General features: G+C 40.4%; 1 protein-coding gene across 1 annotated transcript in view; it reads right to left on the bottom strand.

Moving 5' to 3' along the window:
* LOC139448638 (matrilin-4-like) overlaps window positions 1-22534 on the bottom strand; it is a 35301-nt gene extending 12767 nt beyond the window's left edge. The window contains exons 1-4 of the mRNA XM_071230201.1: window positions 22464-22534; window positions 20781-20882; window positions 19975-20159; window positions 1963-2151 (exon numbers count right to left, since the gene is read on the bottom strand). Coding sequence (XP_071086302.1) covers window positions 1963-2151; window positions 19975-20159; window positions 20781-20882; window positions 22464-22534 — 547 coding nt within the window. The remainder of the gene's footprint in view (window positions 1-1962; window positions 2152-19974; window positions 20160-20780; window positions 20883-22463) is intronic.
* Between the last annotated feature and the right edge of the window lie 1504 nt (window positions 22535-24038).

Raw genomic sequence — 24038 nt, 5'->3', positions numbered from 1 at the left:
TTTCATGTTCAGTTATCGTAGAATTTAGTATGAATGCATCAATATCTGTAAACTGATTAGAACTGAGTTCATTTTCATCATCTAAGTGAGGAGAAAAAACATTGTCATTTGCAAAAACCTCTCTAAAATGGCACAGCCATTCTGCTTTCGTTATATGATTCTTCTGTCTGGGTTTGTTTTGTAATGATCTTATCTGTTTCCAAAAGCTAGATTGACTATTTATGCTTCTATGCAATCTTTCAACTGATTTCTTACGTGAAATGGATTTAGATTTTCTGCAACAAAATTTATAATGATTTCTTTGTCTACAGTACACAATTCTGTTAGCGACTGTTCTTTGTGTTCTAAATCTCCTAAGTGCCCTACGTGTTTCTCGTTTCGCTTGTCTACATTCTAGACTTAGTGGTTTGTGATTGGCAAATTGTGGATTATGTCGTATTGTCTTTTTCATGCAGCTAGCATAGTCTAATACAATGTCGACAAAGAGGCTAATTGCGTTTTCAATAGCATTGTCAATTTCTTTAAGGACCATTTCTTTGTTATCAGTAAAATTATATCTCAGGTTATCAAGAAACAAACTGGAGTAATGATCATTCCATACAATTTTCTCTGATGCTTGTGGATCCATACATGAATCATTGTTGCACCTCTTACCCATATTTGGAAATCTACACATCAATTCTAATGGAAAGTGATCAGAATCAGATCGATCACCGACAGTGAACATATTGATAAACTGAAAAAAATCTGGTGAACTTATGAAATAATCGTTCACACTAGATCCATGTTGGCTACAATAAGTAAATTCCCCATTAGTATCACCATATACACGTCCATTTACAATGTAACGTTTAAAAACATAGCATAAATCCAACAACATTTGACCAAATCTATTTACAACTGTATCCTGTGACGTACGATCCTCAACAGGGTCATCCTCCTCCTCAGGGAAAGGGGAGGTATGATTGAAGCTATCATCATTATTGCTAATATCAGGGTTATTTCTCTCACCTGTTCTCGCGTTCATATCTCCACAGATTAAATTGTATGAATTTGAAAACATTTCATCATTATCTATTAAGAATTCTTCTACTTTTACAATGTTACCATTGGTGTTTACATGATTATAATAAGGAGACCCCATTGGAGGGATATAGGTACATAACAAATTCACATTTTTGTCAATTCTGAATAAATCTTTAGATAACGCGAGACCAATTATGTTGTCTCTATCTGCTTGTATAACATTACAGAAACTACTCAGTGATTGACGTACACACAGACAAATACCACCTGATAAACGTCCATAGTTGGATAACTTAACTGCAGGACAGTAAAAAGTATCATACCCATGTGAGTCATGATAGGGAAATTAGATTAGAACCAGCGAAGAGCGGTTGCAAGGTTAAGGTAGTAACGTGCACAGGTAATTGCTGCGCTCTAAAGCTCGTAAAATCTCAAGAATGTTGGGATCCTAAGTGAACCGTATTCCCCCTTAAACACTGACGGGCAAGCAATCTACACCATCACATTATGAATATATACCAGCGGAAAAATGTAACTGTGCTTCCTATGAACAGATGTAAATGTTATGTTGTTGAAAAGAACATTCTCTTTGGTCATTTCCTTCAGATCAATGTTTTGTCATAACAATTTCCTTTTAGAAAACCAACACTTGGTAACAGGAGACAGAGAGACAAATATGGTATCGAACCGTGTCGTCCCGGTTGCGAACGTCCTCCAAGCTGCCATTAACAATGACGAGTTGTGGTATCTATAAATTGGGATTGTTTTACATTCTAGGCTAAGGCAGCAATGGAGGAACCTTTAAAATACTTTTTAGTCAACTTAGTGGACTTTTTGTAGAACCAGATATAAGACTTGGAAAATGTCTAATACCATTATTTTACAAACAAAAAATAAACAACAAAACATTTCACAAGGAGCCATATTCATATTTACCTTTCTGCCAAATTGGATATTTTCCCCCGCAGGAACCTACACCAGGTGGATAATCTAAGATCATCCCGCCATCTAATGCTCTCAATATATTCTCTTTTAGTATTGAGTCATCCATTCCTTGGTCTCCAACATATGGCCATCGCTTGAAAAAAGAGTCCGTCCCACTGCCTGGATGGCAGAAACCTCCATCTACAAATCGGATTAAAGATATTTAATATTCAATATTTATCATCAATATAAAATATTGTATTAGCAAAGTATTAAAAGTTTGTTCTTGAAATCAACATTCTAAGTTGCCAATCAACATTCTTGTCAATATAAGTGTTCCTCTGATGGAACAGTAAGAAACATATATCGAAGAAAACATTTTCATGTACAAAATATGGACAAGAACTATTGATGAGCTTCAAAATTCAAATAATTAAAAATCCCAATCCATTGACGTTAAACCTATTTGATATCAATAACATCAAAGACCATTAGGATTTCACCCAATATGAATATGACAATATTTCAAGAACATTTTTAACATGTTTAGATTAGCACGCCTAACATTTAATGTTAAATTAGCATTTTACAAGTTATTCCATAATATCGAAAGTAGCTTTCTTACGATCTAATGACACTATGTTTATCATTCACTAGCTTAGTAATATGTTTCTTTTTTTGCTTCTTGCACAATGTGACAGTCGGACGTATTTAACTTTGTCACAGTCTGGACCTGAGAAATCCGGGCCCTTGGCGTGACGTGCGAACACATCAACAGCAAGGCTACACCATCATGTTGAAAATATATCTCAAAGTGAGTTGTGATAGTGTTTTAAAACATTTACATGTAAGCCTGATGATACATATACATACAATTTACAATGTATAGATTAGTATAGGAACAGACATTTTCACCCCAAATTCAAACAAAACACATCGGTCTTACAAATTTCACAGTCAGCATACAGAGGAAGAAGCAGCAGTATGAGAAGGACGTGTCTGGTCATCTGTAAAGGAAACATTTCCCAAATTTTAACTTGACATTTCCTACATTTCGACGACAATGAGCCACAAACGTAGCCTGTATAATGAACATATAGTGAAGGACTGTTAAAGACAACATTGTTGAACACTGTAAAACATTCATGCTTACCTTTACTTGTGTCCTATCGTTCCTTCGGCCTGCCTATGTTCATATGGTTAAGCTACATCAGCGCGTACCTTTTTATGCTCTTAACTGGGAAGGAGTGCCACCACAGCTGGCACGTAATTACAATAATTTAAATGACACAACTGAACAACAAGCTGTCAAGGGAAATATGCAAATCAATGCCAGCAGAGCAGATATCGTGTGCATTTAGTAAATATGCGTATTGCAGAGCGTGTATTACACATCCTGCCACATAAATCCTTGCCATCTAAGTGTGTTTTTTTCAGTAATAATATTACATTAATTTAAATTTCAAACGAATTGAAGGTCCTTCTCTATAGAACTACCATATCTAGGATGTGTATTATTACAACACATGTGCAATATGGCCCTGGATACTCCACAATAAGAAACAACAACCAGTCAATCGTATCTCATTATATGATAGAATCTCTGGTTCTTCCCTATAGAACTGTCAAATCTAAGATTTTATGAGTTTAATAAATGTACAATGCCTTCATGTTATGGTACCCAGCAGTTCTCTCAAGGCTGATTCTATAACACTATATTCAATGCATGCAATATGTTGTCAGAGCACAATCGTCATGATGAGTTCATCAAAGCGTTGTCACTGCATAAACGTCATGAAGACTTCATCAAAGTGCTATCATACACGAACCTTCATCACAGTTACACAAAATCAAATAAATTATTAGTAACTCAATTATCTTATCATTCATTTTAACAACACCATAAATTTGCTAAATTGGACTTTTTAATGGCCAGGGGAAACCGTCTCGGGTTTTAATATATAACGCCAACGAAAAATCAGTTTCGATAATCCGCCGAAATCCGCACAAATAGCCGCGAAACTTACATGAAAGGATCACTGTATGACCACGCACACAATTTACACACATAAGTACATGTGAGTGTTTCTTGGTTGCCTGAAGCCGCACAACAGTGCTCATACCATGCGACGGCGGTTCGTAAACGAACCAGAAAACCAAGTATTTTCTGAATTTGTTAAAACTAAAAACTATATGTTTATTTCACGACTCGTGAAGATCCGAGTTAAGAGTATGTCTTCAGCAACCAATGCTTTCCGTAAGAGGCGACTAACGGGGTGGTCACGCTCACTGACATGGTTGATGCACGTCATCGTATCCCAGTCGCATTGATCGATGCTCATAATATCAATCACAGGATTGTCTGGTCCAGACTCGATTATTTACAGACAGCCATCATATAGCTGGAATATTGCTGAGGGTGTCTTTAACCAACAAACACACAAATTCAATGTTTTGTCATCATGAATTACTTCTCCTGTACACAAGTGTAGAGTTTCTGGTGCCTGTAAGTAAAGAACAGGCATTTAGAAATTTAACAATGTTCGTATTGCAGCACAGTGAGGGGTAGTTATTTCTGTCATTTCGAGACATTTAAGAACTACTGGACCTAATATGTTGCAAATAAATTGTTAATAAAATTAACATGTACGTGCTTTCATTCAGTTACCATATTCCAATTATCCATAAGTCCAATAGCCTTCACAGAAACTTATTACAAATAGGTCATGGCCGCTGTGGAATGAAAACGAGTTGGGAAAATATAACGTTTATGATTACAGTGTTTTCTTACATAGTGCTCATGTTTAAAGTGTAGTGGTCGCAATCTCTCATTGTATGGATGTTCTTATGACGGTACAGTGCTGACATGTGTTGAAGATTAAACGCGTTTGACCTATTTAGTTGATTTCATGATGGGGCTCAAATGACATGACCTAATTAGTTGCTTGTTGAAGAGTTTCACTACACGTCACTGCCGGAATCAATTGCCCTCTGCAGTGATCAGACTGGGTTCACCTTGTGATTAAATAGTTGGTATTAGACGTGAACGGAATTCTCCTTTATAGTTGTAGAGACTTATTTTCCCCCAATTGAGTAAATTTTATAAATATGCTACACTACAAATCATAAGGGGTCTAATTATTGACCATTATCGGTATGTGGGGGGGGGGGGGGGAGGATTCATAGTTGGTTTGCTGCTTAACGCCGCACCATCAATATTCTAGCTTCATGACGGCGGTCTGTAAAAAGTCGAGTCTGGACCAGACAATCAAGTGACTGATATCACGAGCATCGATCCACGCAATTGGGATCGATGACATGCATCAACCAAGTCAGCGAACCTGACCACCCGATCTCGTTAGTCGCCTCTTACGTCAAGCATAGTCGCCTTTTACGTCAATCTTGGGTTGCAGAAAACCTGTTCTACCCCGGATCTTCACGGGTGTCGCCTCTTACGACTGGCATAGTCTCCTTTTACGGTAAGCATGAGTTGTTGAAGACTAGACTACCCCGGATCTTCACGGTTGTCGCCACTTGCGAGAAGCATAGTCTCCTTTTACGGTAAGCATGAGTTGTTTAAGACTAGACTACCCCGGATCTTCACGGGTGTCGCCACTGGCGAGAAGCATAGTCTCCTTTTACGGTAAGCATGGGTTCTTAAAAACTAGACTACCCCGGATCTTCACGGGTGTCGCCACTTGCGGCAAGCATAGTCTCCTTTTACGGTAAGCATGAGTTGTTGAAAACTAGACTAACCCGGATCTTCACGGGTGTCGCCACTTGCGAGAAGCATAGTCTCCTTTTACGGTAAGCATGAGTTGTTGAAAACTGGACTACCCCGGATCTTCACGGGTGTCGCCACTTGCGACAAGCATAGTCTCCTTTTACGGTAAGCATGAGTTGTTGAAAACTGGACTACCCCGGATCTTCACGGGTGTCGCCACTTGCGACAAGCATAGTCTCCTTTTACGGCAAGCATGGGTTGTTGAAGACTTATTCTACCCCGGATCTTCCCGTGCGGTCTCACACATTGCAGATGGACTGATTTGGTATTTTGACTGGTCAGCGATATGTTGACTACATTTTGCTAGAGTTATCTTGGGAACAGCAAGATGAGAGTGTCAGACCACATCGCGCCCAGGTCGTCACTGATTATCTCTGACGAGAAGGCATAAGAACGTGCTGGCCGCTAAATCCCCTGACATATTCCTAATACAGCATCTGATATACCAATTTGAATGTTTTAGAAAAATTGGGTATCTCATCACTATATACATTATGAATATGTCCTTGGTGATATGCTTTTTATCAGTTTCAAGTTTATAAATTGATTAGAAGAGACACGTTTGTACGTCAAATGTTCACCTGAAACACATACTCACTGAGTCAGCATTTTGACTCATGTAATTACTTGACAAATATGATTTAGCGCCTATTCTGTTGCAATATTCCAACAATATGATGACGGAGCACATCAGAAACGGATTCAAATTGTGTACTCTTGTGGGAAATCGCATCCTGGCTTTCGAAGTGAGGAGCAAACGTTTCAAGCCCCTTCTTGAAATTTAAGCTTTAGAGTGTGTGAGGGAGTTATTTTTTACACCCCGTTTAGAAATACCTCAGCAATTGTCCAGTGGGGAACAGACGAAACAGGTTTCATTAATTGTACCCGTTGGGGAATGGAACCTTAGCCTACGGTGTTGAGTACATGTTTTCACCAGCTCGAAGGCTAGCCAAAAAAACAACATTGACCACTTCAAATAAAAAGTAGGTATGTTTTACCTTTTTTGTCAAATCACTTCTATAAGGTAATGCAACATCGACAAATGCATATTTGTATCTGATGTAAATAACAGCGAAAAACATTTATGATATTCATAAGCACTATCTGAGAAAAGCAGAATCGAGTGTATGATTCCGACTACGGTATTTTATAAACATGCGTTCATGAATCACCATCAAATACTGATGATACCAGGTTTTTGCGGAAAGGTGAGCGTTTCCTGCCCCACCTGTGGCACCCCTCACAAACACATGCAAAACCAAGTCAATTGTTCACCTGAAAAAAAAACAACCAACACCTAAACACATGGGAACATATGATACAAGTCAAAGTAGGACATCGGATCGGACATAATTTTTGTCATTCACGTGTCTGCTATATAACGTTTTGAAAGCTTTACTAACGGTCTTGAATGTTATTACCTCGGTCAAACAACTGTTGAGCAAAACATGATGTGTTTTTCATTTAAAGGCTGTACTCAAAAGTAGATTGAATGCCTTCAGCGAGTTGTTGTTGATAGAACTTTAAATTGTCGGTTTTCGAGTCCTAGCTCATTGACATACCATGCCACATTTTCACATGTACACCCCACACAGTAAACTGACTCAAGAGCCGAGACTAGTCCCTGTAATACTGATCGCCAGGCAGGGAGACAACAAGTGCCATCTTTTAACTTCTTTTGAAATAACTCAGTCGGTGATTGAACCCACGACCTTCCTCTCTCGGATCAGATGCTCAAGACCAGATAACCAAAATACTACAACCAAATAGACACATTTTATGGTTACAGCTTCTTTAATTACTGTAAAGGCGGTTATTCGGTATAGATCCTTATACCGTTGTCAAGCAAGACCGAAATACTACTAAAACACTGTTCCAACTCATTCACCCACCATATTGTTTTCTACACTATCCTCCATTCGAATTTCGCATCGAACCTGAAGAGGTAAAACAACTGTTCCATGGAGCATGCGTTGTGTTCAGTAAATGCATGCTACCATTAGTTAAGAGCACAGAGAGCACGCAGTGTACTGATTCAATGGACTGGATCTAATGTGTCTGTGACATTGCACAAATACTAAGTACAATGTATTATGTAAGTTTTAGTGCAGGTAGTAAGCGTGGTGCTCAAGATACTCTCCCATTGAAGTTATACTGCCATGATATAAAACCTTAGTTCAAGTAAGGTTAAACATAAGTACCTCACATGGCTGATAATTGTCCAAACTATATGCAAATGGCTTCCGTTGCCGTATGATTAAATCAGGTGTAATTGTTGTTGGTTGAAATTGGGTTTAACGTCGCGCTGCAGTGTATTGTACTTCTGTAGCGACGTGCACGCACGTGTGTAGTTGCTTGTGCTAGTTCGGACTAATGCCGACGAAATAGGGCCAGCCCAATGAGATACCATTTTAATATGAATACAATTTACTTAATCTGAGTACTAACAACAAGTACCATCTAACGTGGGGTTTATGTTTGTTTGTTGCTTAACACCGAACTAAGCAGTTTTTCACTTATAATACAGCGGTCTGTAAATGATCGAATGACCCATGAGGAACCGTGGTAGAATACACTCTGCATTAAAGGAAACGCATAGGTGTTTTGAGGATTCCAATTATATTTTTTTCCAGCAATCGTCATAAAAAATTGTCTTATGCTTGATGCCCGTTAATCATGTCATGTTTGTTGTGTACTGCGTGCAAACACATCTCAAAATGTTTTTTTGTAAACATTTATCATCAAAAATGCAAAGGATGCACGGAAATTGCTTTCAGAACAAGTTTTCAGCACAATGCACATGCAAAGCGTTGGAAACAAGAGTAGAGACACTGACTATAAAAGACCGTACAAAATTCATCAGTTCATTACGAATTTTCTGACGTGAAAGGAGATCGAAAAATGCCAAGATTAACGGCAGCTGACCGAAATATCGCCATTGGACGTTTGGAAGCAGGGGAGTCCCAGTCTGCCGTTATGGTATCGCCGCAGGATGTGACATGAATGTGTGTGTGTGCGCACTCGTCTGGACTAATGCCGATTTTATAGTGCCAGACAACTGAGATACCATGCTGACAATTAACAGGAATTTGACCCTCTCAGACACAATATACTGAATACGAGCCGACCAGTCGTTGTTTCAGCCCCCTCATGCCGAGCGCCATGTAGGGTAGCAAGTATCATATTTTTGTATGACGCTGACGGGAATCGGGCCGGGGATCGAACCCCGGACCTTCAGATTGTTTACAGACCGCCGTCATACAGCTGGGAAATTGCTGAGTGCGGCGTAAAACAACAAACTAACCAAACCAATCGAATGTGTGTCAGATAATGCAGTGATTGAAATGATTTACATAGATCCAGGCAGCTGAGATTCGACGGCCGAATCCATGTACTCGACTCTTACAAGCATAGCTCACTGGGGACCTATATCCCCATGGATCATGTGTCTGAAGGGGCTTAGAGGGTTTCCATATTTAACAGCTTCAGCAACTAATATGTGCTGTGAGAGGCGACTCAGTAAATGATGTGTTGTGGCTCTGAGTTTAAGAGTTCAATATTACACGGACGGCGTCGTTAAGCGTCAGTCCAATCAGTGGTGTGTGTGTGTGGTCCGGACAAGGCGCTTTCATATAAATCGTCGTGTACTCTACCCCTTGCCGCCCGCGGTCATATCGCTGAATGCGGCGTTGCACATCGAACAAACACCCGTTGGATGTCATGCGCTATCGGACAATTTCTCAGCGAATATGATGCTCACACTGTGATTTGCGAGACGCTTCTATGACTGCATGTTCGCAGGTGCGCACATTACTGTGTCGACTTGTCAGATGTCGAGGGAACCATGTGTCTGCGTGATTGTCGTGGATGGGAATAGTCATTGTTTGTGCACCGTAACCGGTATCAATGAAAGGACGTCTAAATTGAACTGCTGCTCTTGCTAAACTGGCAACTGGAACGTGAGATACCCGATACATAAACATATCTATATGATACGGGTGTCGCGGTTCACTGATGTATTGGCATCTGTCGATATCATATCTAACAGAAAACACTTACCTTCCAGCCATTTAATGTTTTGTTTTCAAATATTTGATTATGTTGAATGCATCGATTTTTATAATTAACTCTGATATCTCGACTCAGCTAAAAACACTCACCATTCAAAGGCTGCTGGAGACACATTCGCGGCTAAGTGGAACGTTATTGTAATATCCCTCAGTCATAATTAAAATTTTACTCGCCGCAAATGGCCCTTTGTCATAACAGAAAGCCGCTAAAGTAGTCTTTCATGGGGATACTTGTTAGGGGGTACCGGGGATACTATCTAATCGTACGAGACTTACATGTCCCTATCTTACGTTTTTAAACTATACATATCACAACTTTTATTTTGGCAGATTTGGATATTTGATTTCTGTCCCCGTTATATGTATACCAATGGTTATCATTGACCCTTACTAGTTATTAATCTATTCATATAATTAGCATCAGATACGTGAAACAAGTTAACAACAGTCAAAAATCGATTGAATTTAGGGTCACTGTATCACTATTCGTTGCACGGCGTGTCCGCGTAATGTGGGTGGAAAGCCCGAAGTGATGCAGGTCTCAGACGTTTAAAACTTCGGTGAAACCCACGAGCACGGGTATGGTGCTGATAGACCTAGAAACATAATCGGGGCGAACCGGGATTCGAACCCACAAATGGCCACAATCATAGCTTTCTGGCGTTCCCAAGGGAAATTGGAATTTGGCATGTAACCTATCTGATGCTTAGTTAACGTTTTGGACGTCTTAGTGTTGTACGTTGAGAAGCTGTATCAAATGGTAAATTGATTACATTTCTCTCCTACTGAGGGTTTTGTTCTGGATGTATACAATTACCTTGAATTATGCAATATCAGCTTTGAATTATACATGGTCGACTCTATATCCGATGAAATAGTTAGCTTAGCTCTGACAAAATTAAGAATTTCCCTGGATTTCATTTGATCATTAGAACCTGAATGTACATATGTACATCATATCTTAATTTTTAGTTAGACGTCTAGTCTACACATGGGTTGAATTCAAAGCTGCCCTTCTGGCCCTTCTTTAAAACTGAATATGATAATTGAAATTTAACAAACACATGTGTGTTTTCTCACTTGTTGGAATTGGGACAAATACAGCAGAGTACCAGGAGTACGGAGAATGAAACAAATCCACTATAAGAAATATCTAGTTTGGGAGAGGGATCGAAAGAGAACAAAAAGTTGTGTGAGAGAGAGAGAGAGAGAAATCATAGGTACAGACAGGTTTACAGAGATTAAAACAAAAGGATACCTGATGGTCCAGATGTGGTTTTGACTGCTGACTGCATACTAAAAGTCCCATGCAATCCTAGGTTGGGAAATATGTCTAATTTTCATAATTCAATATGGCCACCAATTATCAATATATCTTCCATTTTTCAGATGAGGTTAATCTTTTTTTATGAAAAAGAGTATGTGTTGTGAAGCGAAATAGCCATATTGTGTTTCTGATTAGATATTCACAAATACTTTGCTGAAAGTTTTCGACTATTGATAAATCTTTTAAAAATCAAGATGGCCGCCAATTTGAAGATGGCCGACAAGTTTCTTCAATATGAGCTTAGACTTGAAATCTTTTACCTCTAAAACAGTGTGCTAGGACGTATATGCATGATTATTACTAGACACACTAACTCACAGAAGTATAGTTTACACTTTTAGAAAAAGAATCTCCGTCCCCAGGGGCCTCTGGTGGCCAAAAATTCCAAGATGGCCTCAAAGGGATTGCTGGATACACATGCATGTAGCATATTAATTCACTGTTCGTCTCTGATGACATATATGAGTAATTTGAACTTCTACATTGGGGTAAACAGACCCACGGATACATGTATAATACTCAATCATTTGCATAAATCCGATATAACCACCGAATTTCAATATTTATCATATAATGGGTAGGTTTTTCTGCAGGATAAAGCCAATGGATAAAAACGATATCCGTTGGGGTTATATGCGGATAGAGATAAAAATATCAAAGGTCAAGTTGAGACTACTTTCACTGTTAACAAACATGGCGTCGCCCTTGTCCTTCGGCGATCGAGTCAGAATAAACCATCGGGAATCTGGAGAAAATACTGGGATAATTGCTATCATTATCAAAAGAACAGTCTAATATACTGAAAATCAGTGTCTAACTGAACTGTGACGTAGCTGAGGCATTTTAAAAGTTAAGGCAGCTTTGGAGACATGAATTGCGAAATTTTTTTACGAGGGCACTAGTCCTTGCCAAGGGGGATCAGCAGCCATGTCTGTGCTAGTGGACCTCTGCGGCTTGGAACCTTTTCCACAAATTAAAATAGTTGGATTTGGCGGAAATATACTGACAACAAAAGTTCCTGTGACATTGAATAAGATTTAATGCAAAGTTGTTGTTTTTTATCAAATTTCGGTTTGCAACAGATAAAAGACTCCTGTAAGTGTTGGTTTTTATTTGCTATACTAACTTCAGAAAATGCGTGATTTCATGAAAAACATGAATATGCCAAAATGTCAATTTACAAATCAATAGCGTGTGTGTCCACCTCTGGTTGCGATGCAAGCAATCTTCGTCTCATGGAATGGACCAGGACTCGCACAAGGTCCTGTGGGATATCTGTCCCTATCTGCTGGAGCATGTTTCGAAGTTCCTGGAGTGTCTGTGGAACATGTGACGTCGAAGGCGCCGATCCATCTCATCCCACATTGCTCGATTGGTGAGAGATCAGGGGAGCGAGCCGGCCAAGGGATGACATTCGCGTTGTTTTGTTGAAGACAATCCTGAACAAGTCGAGCAATATGAGGCCGGGCGTTGTCATGTTGAAAGGTATGCCTGGGCCATGACGATGCAAAAACTTTAGAACAACAGGGCCGATGATCACGTTGCAGTAGCGCTGTCCATTGAGATTATACTCTACCACTATCAAACGGGTACACTATCTTGCTGTAATCCCACCCCATACCATAACGCTGCCGCCCCCAAACCGATCTTCTTCCATGACACAATGATTGACGTAACGTTCACCTCGACGTCGGTACACTCGAATCCGTCCATCGCTGTGGCTGAGGTGAAAACGAGACTCGTCAGTGAATAGAACTTGCTTGTCCCCACTGCATGTCCAGTGTAGACGCTGTTTGCCCCTCTGTAGACGTGCTTGACGGTGGTTCCCTGTGAAAATGGGACGTCTGGCGGGTCTTCTGGCGACAATCCCTGCACATCTGAGGCGGCGACGTACGGTTTGTGAAGATATTCGTCGAAGGCCAGGGATGCTTCTTGCAGTCAATGTTGCTGGCTGGAATCGATTTCCTAGGTGTGTTGCTCGAATCCAGTTGTCTTGTCGATTATTGGTTATGCGTGGCCTGCCAATCCGAGGATGGTCTCTGACTGCATTCGTCTGTTGCCAACGTTGCCATAAACACCAAATGGTGTTTCTGTGGACGTTAAATTGTCTTGCAACATCACGTTGACTCGATCCTGCTTCAAGCATACCAATGGCTCGCAGACGCTCATTTTCGGACAGGCGTGGCATTTCGTAATGTTGAATAATTGCGTAATTTTGTTGTTTTTCTGAGTGGTTGTTGTCAGCACGATGCTAAACAATGCATATGGAATCCCGTTAACGCACGTGTTTTTATACCCATTCTTTGGTAGTGAAATGCATGGGGCTTGCATAAAGTCAACTTTTGCATGGAATGCATGCTTTTCTGTAGCAGTTGTGTTTTGTGACTTGATTCCATACATGTACTACAATATTGAAAACCAAACTTTACTTGTTTTAAAAATACACTAAAATATTGGTGTCACAAGAACTTTTGTTGTTGAGTATATGTTTGAATTGTTAACTTGTTTCGTTTTGTCGCTGTTTGCACTGCACTTCGTAACGTTATGACAGGACAGACTGTCAACAACGTCTGACCGTGGCCGTGACGTCTGATAGACTAGGGTTAGAGTAGCTTCCCTTTGACAAAGGGCAGTTACCCTAACGGACAGACCGATGGATTGCCGCGTAAGGCAAGTAAACAAAATCCGTATATGTTGTTTCGTCGGTGGATAAGAAACTTGTTTCAGTTGGAACTATATTGGCTACTGTCACTGTCCGACTGACAGATCACTTACCCTGAGACGTAATATATATTAATGCGCACATTCCAGGAAAACTTGCAATGTTTCGGTAATGTTTGTGAGAGAAGGCAAGCGATTTTCAAATTATAAATGTAAGAATGAAATTATATGATAAAGGGGTTATCACGCTTGTTTGTTTGGGGATGGTAAAGATCCTGTATTAGGAATAAACAATATATATTTAGCTCGCAAAGGATCGCTAAATACAATGTTTATTCCTAATACAGGATATTTACCATCCCCAAACACACTCGTGTGATAACCTCTATTTATCTCTCAAATGACGTGTTTTAGCGAGTTAGTGTATTTATCATACATGTTTATACATTATAATAAACATAATGAAAAGTTTTGTTTTCATTGGAAACAAGTATGACCACATGAGGTCCTCTCAGAATTTACCCGTCCTCAATCCAATGGATTCATACTGAGTGAGTGAGTGAGTTGGGTTTAACGCTGCTTTTAACAGTATTCCAGTCATATCACGGCGTGTCAGCTTAATGTGGGAGGAAAGCCAGGAGTGATGCAGGTCTCAGACGTTTACCACTTCGGTGAAACCCACGAGCACGGGTATGGTGCTGACAAACCTAGAAACATAATCGGGGCGAAGGGGCGCAACTCTGCACAGCGAATCGCGGCGCCTTAGACGACTGGGCCACCCGTGCCCCCGGATTCATACTGAACCCTTTCCACTCCATTATCTGGTAGTAGACACGTGGGGCTGTGGATTCTTGTGGTTACAAATGTTGGTAGCAGTTTTGTGGTTCTACATGTGATAGGTTCTTCGTAACCTTCTACCAAAATCATTTGTACCTTAAGCTACCCAGTCCTCCCTCCTTACATAATATAGAGACAAAAGTTAATGTTCGCCTGTTTTGCATGAACAGAGCTGCACCCAGGTTTATCCAGTTTTTCACCCAGATAATGACATAAAGTGCTGTTTGTTGTTTGCGTTGTTCAAGAATGCTCCCTTCTTCGATCGAATGACCATTTCCACCGTGACATAAACCGTCACACCAGTACAGCAGAAGATCTATCTCCTAGCACTGTTCAAGTATGAACTCTGTAGTCACCCGTCATCTATTGTTGTTTGTTGTTTAACGCCGCACTCAGCAATATTCCAGCTATATTACGGCGGTCGGTAAATAATCAAGTCTGGCCAGACAATCCAGTGATTGACATCATGAGCATCGACACACGCAATTGGGATACGATGACATGCATCAACCCAGTCAGCGAGCCCGACCACCCGATCGAGTTGGTCGCCTCTTACGACAAGCATAGTCGCTTTTTACGGCAGTCATGTGTGGCTTAAGACCTTTTCCACCCCGGATCTATGATACAAGCGAACCTATCACACGTAGAGCCACAAACTCTGCAACCATACTACAGCACCCGCGTCTACAACCAGAACATGGAGTGGAAAGGGTCCACTATGAATCCATTATAGTGAGGATGGCACATGATAGATGGACGGTGCTTACCAATACAGACAGATCAGGCTGCAGCACCTTCATTACTCCTGGACATCATCTTCTGTAATTTCAAAAAGACACACGAAGATGCACTTGCCGGAAATATGTTCTCACTTGCAGTGCTGTGTGCGGAGAATACCATGGTACAAGCTGTGCCAATAAACAGTTACCAGACTTCTCAGAGGATGACAAACCTGTTGAGACTTTGGAGGTACATGTATATAATGAGTCTGCTACCTCAAGCTACAGGATCCGCTTTGACAATTTGTCCACTGTTCATCACATACTTATGGTCATTAATAACACCATCATGTAACTGAATGAGTGAGTGAGTGAGTTATGATTTTACATCGCATCGGCAATATTGCAGCCATATCGCGATGAGAACAAGTTTATTATTATAAAAATACCTGTCGACAAAGGACAGTAAAACAGTAAGGTAATTATCACAGTGTAGACATAAAACTTACCTGAGCAATATTAAAACAAAGAAGTCTTCAGTGTATTAGTTATTAGAAAGTAAAACCAGGCTATAGACCACTGGTAACCAAAGCTAAACCACCTAACTGGGGATCATGGGGACTTACAGTACTTTTGCTTCCTGCATGATTCCCAGCAAGATTTATGTCATCACTTTGGTCACGTGTGGTTGTATGAAATATTAACCAATATTAAAAATCAAAACACAATCAAGGAATTAAAACACTAGTTGATATTAATTACTTCAATATAGATGGAATTATGTGCCACAGTCAGGGGGACAATAATTTTACACTACTTTAACCCCCTGAGTGGCACCGCCTTCATACATTTCAGTTGACAAGAATATCCAACTATTCTAAAACAATTCAAAATTTATCAAATAATAGTATTTCTTTTAAAAATCCGAGTATTAAATGAGCACTGGTATTATAAAAAAGATCCTTTAAAGACGTTGAATGATAATAATTGTCCCTTATGAGAGAAAAATCAACACAGTCAAGCAAAACATGCTTGACTGTGATTCTCTCATCACAAGGGACACAAAATGGAGGATCCTCACCTTTTAAAAGATACTCGTGTGTACATCGACTGTGTCCAATACGACATCGTTGCAAAACAACTTCGTCATGTCTCGAATGGCAACCCAAGTAGGTATACCCTATTGTTGGTTTTATAGCATAAAGTTTGTTTATACCTACTTGGGTGTTCCACTTCTTTTGCATTAGATCTTTGATGTAGGATCTAATTATTGGCTTGTAATCACTGTAAGGTAAAAGAAGTGGTGTTACTGATTTGTTGAGTGCTGCCTTTGCAGCAGTATCAGCCATAATGTTACCAGCAATTCCAACATGACTGGGCAGCCAGCAAAATACGATGTCGTATTGGGCAGTGGCGAGGGTATTATTCAATTCTAAAATATTAAGAATCAGCGGATGATCTGAAGAACAATTATGTATGGCCTGAAGGCATGACAAGGAATCAGAAAAGATGATGAACTGTTGAGATGATTGGTTTTGAATGTATTCCAATGCTATAAGAATAGCATTGGCCTCAGCTGTAAAAATAGAGCTAGTACCAGGAATTCTCGAAGACACTCTTTTAGATCCAATGACAGTGGCACTTGAAACTTTGCCACCATCCTTTGAACCATCGGTAAAAATAGATCGATGAGAATCAAATTTGGACCTTAATTGGGCATATTCTTGTTGATATACCAATGGGTTGGTGTCAGATTTCTTTAGGGTAGTTAGAGTGAGGTCTACCTCTGGTTTAACTAGTTGCCAAGGAGGTGTAGACAGTAGCCGGGAAGGTGAGATAATAGAAAGATCAATATTAGCTGCTGTAATATGTGGCTGAATTCTCAACCCCAGAGGAGGAACAAGTTTTGGTTTGGAGTGAAATAATTTGGCATACATGGGATTAAACACACACTCATATGCTGGATTCGAAGGGTTTGAGTACAATTTAGTCACATATTGTAACGAAAGTTTGATTCGACGTTGTTTTAGAGATGGCTCATCTGCCTCTACATATAGGCTATCGACTGGTGAAGTTCGAAAGGCTCCAAGACAAAGTCTCAGGCCTTGATGATGTACTGAATCTAATAATTTTAAGTTGCTTTTACAGGCCCCACCATAAATGATAGAGCCATAATCGAGTTTGGAACGGATGAGAGAACGATATAAATGAAGGAGTGTTGTCCGATCCCCTCCCCATTTTGAATGAGAAACAACTTTCAACAAGTCAATTGCCTTCAGACATTTAGTCTTCAGATATTTGATATGTGGTAAAAATGTTAGATGATTATCAAATATAATACCCAAGAACTTGGCTTCCTTAACAACTTTAATAGGAAAACCAGCCAAAAATAGTTCAGGGTCTTTATGCGGCTTATATTTGCGGCAAAAATGGATACAGTTTGTTTTGACTTTGGAGAACTTAAACCCATTCTCTAGACACCATTTCTGTATTTTATTGAGGCATAGTTGTAGCTGTCGCTCAATAGTGTGCATATTTGTACCACGACAAGATATATTAAAATCATCTACGAAAAGTGATCCATCCACTGCATCACTTAAAACCTTGGAAAGACTATTGATTTTAATACTAAATAGAGTAACTGACAAAATACTTCCTTGTGGGACACCCTGCTCCTGATTATAATGGTCAGACAGGGTTGAACCCACTCGGACTTGAAATTGCCTGCCGTCTAAAAACTGTGATATAAAATGTGGTAAGCGGCCTCTCAGACCAAACTCGTGTAAATCTTTTAAAATGCCATGCTTCCAGGTAGTGTCGTAAGCTTTCTCAAGATCGAAAAATACTGACACTGCATGTTGTTTGTGGACAATAGCATTTTTTACAAACGATTCCAATCGTACTAAATGATCAATAGTACTACGATTTTTGCGGAAACCACACTGAATATTTGTTAGTAGATTATTGGTTTCTAAGAACCAGACTAATCTATTATTTACAATTCGCTCCATGGTTTTACAGACACAACTGGTTAAAGATATAGGACGGTAATTTGCAGGATCTGTATGATCCCGACCAGGCTTTGGTATAGGGACTACAATGGCAGTATGCCACGAAGGAGGAAAATTCCCCGACGTCCATATTTGGTCAAAGATAGCCAATAGTGTTTCTAGACATGATATAGGCAAATGTTTCAGGAGCTGATAGTGAATATTATCAGCACCAGCCGCTGTATCGTGAGCTTGCCCTAGGGCTGTATGTAGCTCATGGAAGGAAAACACTTCATTATAGTCTTCCCCGTTATCAGAGTGAAAATTAACATTTTTCTTTTCCTGTTGTTTCTGATATTTTATGAATTCAGGGGCATAATTAGACGATGACGAATGTTTTGCCAATGTTTCACCAAGTTTATTTGCAATGGCTGATTTACCAGTTAATAACTGATCACCTTCCTTAAGATGGTGAACAGTAGACGTTGATCCTTTGCCTTTAATTTTTTGTATCATGTTCCATACTTTGGATATAGGAGTACGGGAATTTATTTTGGAGACGTAGTTCCTCCAAGAACGACGCTTATTTTGTTTATAAGCCCGCCTGGCTTTTGCATTTGTAATTTTTACTTGATCTAAATTATCAACTGTGGGATGTCGGCGGAAGTACTTTTCCGCTTTCTTCCTACACTTTCGTGCCTGTTTACATTCGTAGGTAAACCACGGTTTGCGAATATGAGGATTTGCAGAGGACTTAGGAATTGTTTGATCAGCTATTTCATTAAGCTGATCTGAAAACAATTGAATGGGATCTTCAACATTTTGAAAATGATGAGGGATTAATTTTGCAGTACACAATGTTTCATACAATGACCAATTGGCCTTTGTAAAATTCCACCTGGATGTGGAGGTTTCAGGATTTGGATGTACAGCTTTTAGAATGGTGGGAAAGTGATCGCTTCCGCAGAGGTCATCATGGACCAACCATTCAAACTCATTAAATAGTTCTGAATCTGTGAGAGACAGATCAAGTGCTGAGTATGTTCCAGTGGCAGGATGTAGATAGGTGTTCGAATCATCATTACAGATACACAAATTATTATCAGAAATGAATTCCTCAAGTATTTTCCCTTTATTGTTTGTGGTAACACTTCCCCACAGGGGGTTGTGCCCATTCAGATCACCCACGATAATACATGGCTTGGGAAGCTGATCATACAGATTTTGAAGATCAGATAGTCGAAGCAAAGTAGATGGAGGAATATACAAGGAACATAGCGTAAAGACAACGTTCAAAGTTAAACGAACAGCAACAGCTTGAAGATTTGAATTGAGAGCAACAGGGCTGTGAATCACGCCCTGTCTAACCAAGATAGACGACCCCCCAGTTGCTTTGTCACCTGGGGGGGAATATGAATGATGACAGTTAAACTGTCTGATATCAAATTGATCTGTACTTTTAAGGTACGTCTCCTGAAGACACAAAGCAGACGGTTTAAAATCCTGTATCAATAATTGAATGTCATTAAAATTGTTTCTAAGTCCTCTGCAATTCCATTGTATCATATTGGACAATTGAGTCATGGAGGCTCAATTGGAGATCTCACACGCGAACGTGAGGACGAATTACTCCTACTGCCCTGTACAGACAGAGTTACCTCCATGTCAAGAGGCTCAAAGGAGTTGTGAAGAGATAGTTCTGGGGGCGAGGCTGCCGGAGATGATTGTTTTCTATTTAATTTCTTTTTTTTCTTTTTGTCAAGTGAGCTGTCAAGTGGTTCAGTGCTTTTGTTCTTTTCTTGGACAACTGTGTCAGGCTGACTAACAGTCAGAGTATCAGTCTGAGTGTCAGACTGAGTAGAAGTCTGGGTTGCGGAACTGGTCTGATTATCAGAAGTTGGTGGACTGATTCCAGCGGTATTAAGGGGCTGATCAGAATGGACCCATGACAGATCCGTTTGGCATGTGATTGATGCAGTGGCAGTAGAAATAGTTGCAGAACGTGTAACTGCGGCAGAGTAAGTAAGATGTGATGGAGTAGTGGATTGTTTAGTGAACACTTTTCTTGCATCTGCAAAAGAAATGTTATTTTCATATTTCATTTTATTGATTTTTGATTCAAGCTGCCAAACAGGACACGACTTAGAAGAAGACAAATGTTGGCCACCACAGTTAGCACAAACAATGTCCTCCTCACAGTCGTTACCCTCATGGCTGCCAGCACAACGATGACATTTGACAGGTTTAGCACATGATTTAGAACCATGGCCAAAAGTTTGACATTTAAAACATCGGAGTGGATTTGGGATATACATATCCACTCCGATATTAACATAACCAGCTTTGATTGATTGCGGTAAGGAAGAACGCGCAAAAGTGAACAGGTAAGTATGCGTATTGGTGACAACTCCATCGTTGATTCTGGTGAAACGTTTGACAAACGTAACACCTTGATCCTCCAGTTCAGACACAATTTCTTGTTCTGACATATCAGACAGGCATCGAGCTCTGTCCCGAACAATTCCCCGACACGAGTTCAGTGTTCTGTGCACGGACACAGCAACATCAACATTGGCAAACTGAGTAATTGATAAAAGGTTCAGAGATTGCTGTCTCCGTGCACACTCCACAAGTAAGGAGCCAGACCGAAGACGGGTTACATTTTTTACTACACCACAAATTCCGGAAACAGCTTTTGAAACAGCAAAAGGGTTTAGTTTTAACGGTTGATGATCAGCAGCCTCGATTACCAAGAAGCGAGCCCAAGAATCATTGTTTTGAAACACATTTTTAGTTAAACTGTCATTTTCGAGTCTTCTCTTTTTTTCACGATTTGAACCAGGGTTTTGTTGCGCCATAATGACAGGAATTTATTCGGCACCCCTGTTCCCCACCCGCCATCGAGTGTCAAAAAGGACGATGCCGAAGAGGAAGCCAGTCTACAACACCAGGGTTACAGGGGTGGTATACTCCAGTAAATACAACACGAAAAGCTACATTTATCTACAAAAAGAAATGCCCAGCTGGTTCGGCCCGTGACAGAACATTGGAGACATATAGAATTCGGAGGTTGACATCACCAGATTGGCCCATGAGCCACCGCCTTCTGGCATAGGACTCTAGGCAATAATTACATTGGCATAGTTATGAACATATTTGATCATCATAAATTATTTGACATCATGTTTCTAAATTGACACATATCCATGCACAGGGCATGGCGTGACCAGCCGATTGATAGAATCGGGCCAATTCTACCACCCGTCTAGGCGAAGTAAGGGTCGAAGTGGTGTGTTGGGCAAAAGGAACACCGGTTCCTGGCTCCAATGCCCTCAACCACCAGAATTCCGTCCTCCGCCGACACAGGGGCGCAACCCACGGCAAACAGGTTGCCCACTTTGATCGCCTCTTACGACCAGCAATGGGGTGCTGTGGAAATATTCTACCCCGGTTCCACACGGGGGAAGAGCGATTAGCGTTACCCAGCACTCACCACGAGGAGGTTGCTCTTCACGAGTGCCTGTAACTGAATGAGCTGCTTTCAGATTTATATTCAATTATTGGTATATGATAGTTATATGGGATTCCAAAGGTAGATAACTCATCGAATACCTGTGAAACAACTGGTTTGGGTTAATGCTGAGTGGACCTCATGTTGTTCCAACATGAATGAAAACAAAACTTTTCATAATGTTTATAAACTGACGTCCAAAAGAACTTTACCAACTGAAAATATAAATTTCAGACAAAGTATAATTTTTTTCGATGAAGTCTATCTCAAACACATGACCTAAATACAACCAAAGTGTATGCAGAAAATGTTAATTGTCTGTTAAATGGTTGCGAGATAACTCGCGAAAAAGCGAAAAAACACGTGCACCACGGACAACTGCAAATGCACGTGCGGGTAAGGGTATAAAACGATTGCAACGGCAAGTCAGATATCCACAGTGATAAAAAAACACAAAAGAAATGCCACGACTCACAGTCGAACAACGTGAACGAGCCTTGGGTATGGTACAGATGGGAGCCACCCACGCCCACATTGCACGAACCTTCGGTTGCTCCCGTGTTGCCGTTACCAACTTGATGCAACGTTTCAGACAGACAGGGCGGACCGCTGACAGGCCAAGAACAGGCAGACCCAGGGTGACCACGCCCCATGATGACCGGTACTTGCGTATCTTGCACCTCATCGTCGTCTGCGATTGAGATGGGCCGGGACTGTACGACGTTGGCAACGACGTGACTGGCAGAGGGTTGTCTTCACTGACGAAAGTCGATTCTGTATGTTTAGGGCTGAAGGAATACAGCGTGTTTACCGCCGAAGGGGTGAACGAACGGTGGCGTGTTGCGTGCAGGAGGTCGTACCATATGGTGGAGGGAGTGTCATGGTGTGGGGAGGGATATGTGGGCAGGAGAGGACACCGCTGGTCACCGTTGACGGAAACTTGACAGCTCAGCGTTACATGGATAACATTTTTCGTCCTGTTGTCCTACTATTTCTCCAACGTGGTGTCATTTTTCAGCATGACAACGCGAGAGCCCATTCAGCCAGAATTGTCACTAACTTCCTCGCTGCCAACAACGTCAACGACCTGCCGTGGCCTGCAGGCTCACCTGACATGTCCCCCATTTAACACCTCTGGGACTTGATGGATCGTCGTGTTCGACAAGGACCATACTCTCCAGCCAACCGGCAAGAACTGATCTTAGCCCTCCAAGAAGAATGGCGTCAAATCCCACGTGACCTCATCAGACGACTCACTTTTTCTGTGCGTCGAAGGGTGTTTGCAGGTATTGAGGCATTTGGTGGTCACACACGCTACTAATGACTTGTTAATAAACGTGAGCGATTGTTTATGTACTCTGCCTAATGTCCATGATTCTGAAAGCTCGAGTTTTGTACCACAACCAACTTTGGGGGCTCTGACGTCATTCTCGGTCGCGGTATGTTTGTCATGTTCAGTGTTGATTATGTTGATATATTGATCTTCTCAATACACTTTACTTCATGCATGTATGTTTTGTTGTTTTTGAGCAAGAGTGATTTCAAACTGTGGTAAAGTTTCTTTTGGATGTCAGTTTATGATTCATACAATAGCAATCAATATTGATATAAAAAAATCGCCAAAACATGTCATTTAAGAAATAAATATTGATAGTTTGTGGTTATATCTGATTCATGTAAATGTTTGAGTATTCTACATGCATCCACGAGTATGTTTTCCCCATGTAGAAGTTCAAATCACTGAGATATGTCATCAGAGACCAACAGTGTATTGATATTCCATTATTAAACAGCAATCTCTTTGCCGCCATCTTGAAATTTGTGGCCACTGGAGGACTCTGGTGACGGAGTGTCCTGTACAAAAGTGTAAACTATACTTCAGTCAGTTAGTGTGCCAAGCAATAATTATGCACATACGTCCTAGCACACTGTTGAATCTAAATAACACATTTAGGAAACGTGTGGGCCATCTTGATTTTTTGTAGATTTGTGAATAGTCGGAAATGTTCAGTAATTGTGTATATCTTTTTAGAAACACAATATTTCAACATACAACACATACTTTTATTCATCAGAAGGTTGAACCTCATCTGACATATTGAAGATATATTGATAATTGGTGGCCACATTGGATTATGAAAATTAGACATATTTCCCAACTTAGTTTTGCTTAGGACTCTTAGTATGTT

Source organism: Haliotis cracherodii, unplaced genomic scaffold, assembly GCF_022045235.1.
Source record: "Haliotis cracherodii isolate W230 unplaced genomic scaffold, xgHalCrac1.p SCAF_7, whole genome shotgun sequence".
Classification (NCBI taxonomy): Eukaryota; Metazoa; Mollusca; class Gastropoda; order Lepetellida; family Haliotidae; genus Haliotis; species Haliotis cracherodii.
This window is presented reverse-complemented; position numbering and strand designations above follow the sequence as displayed.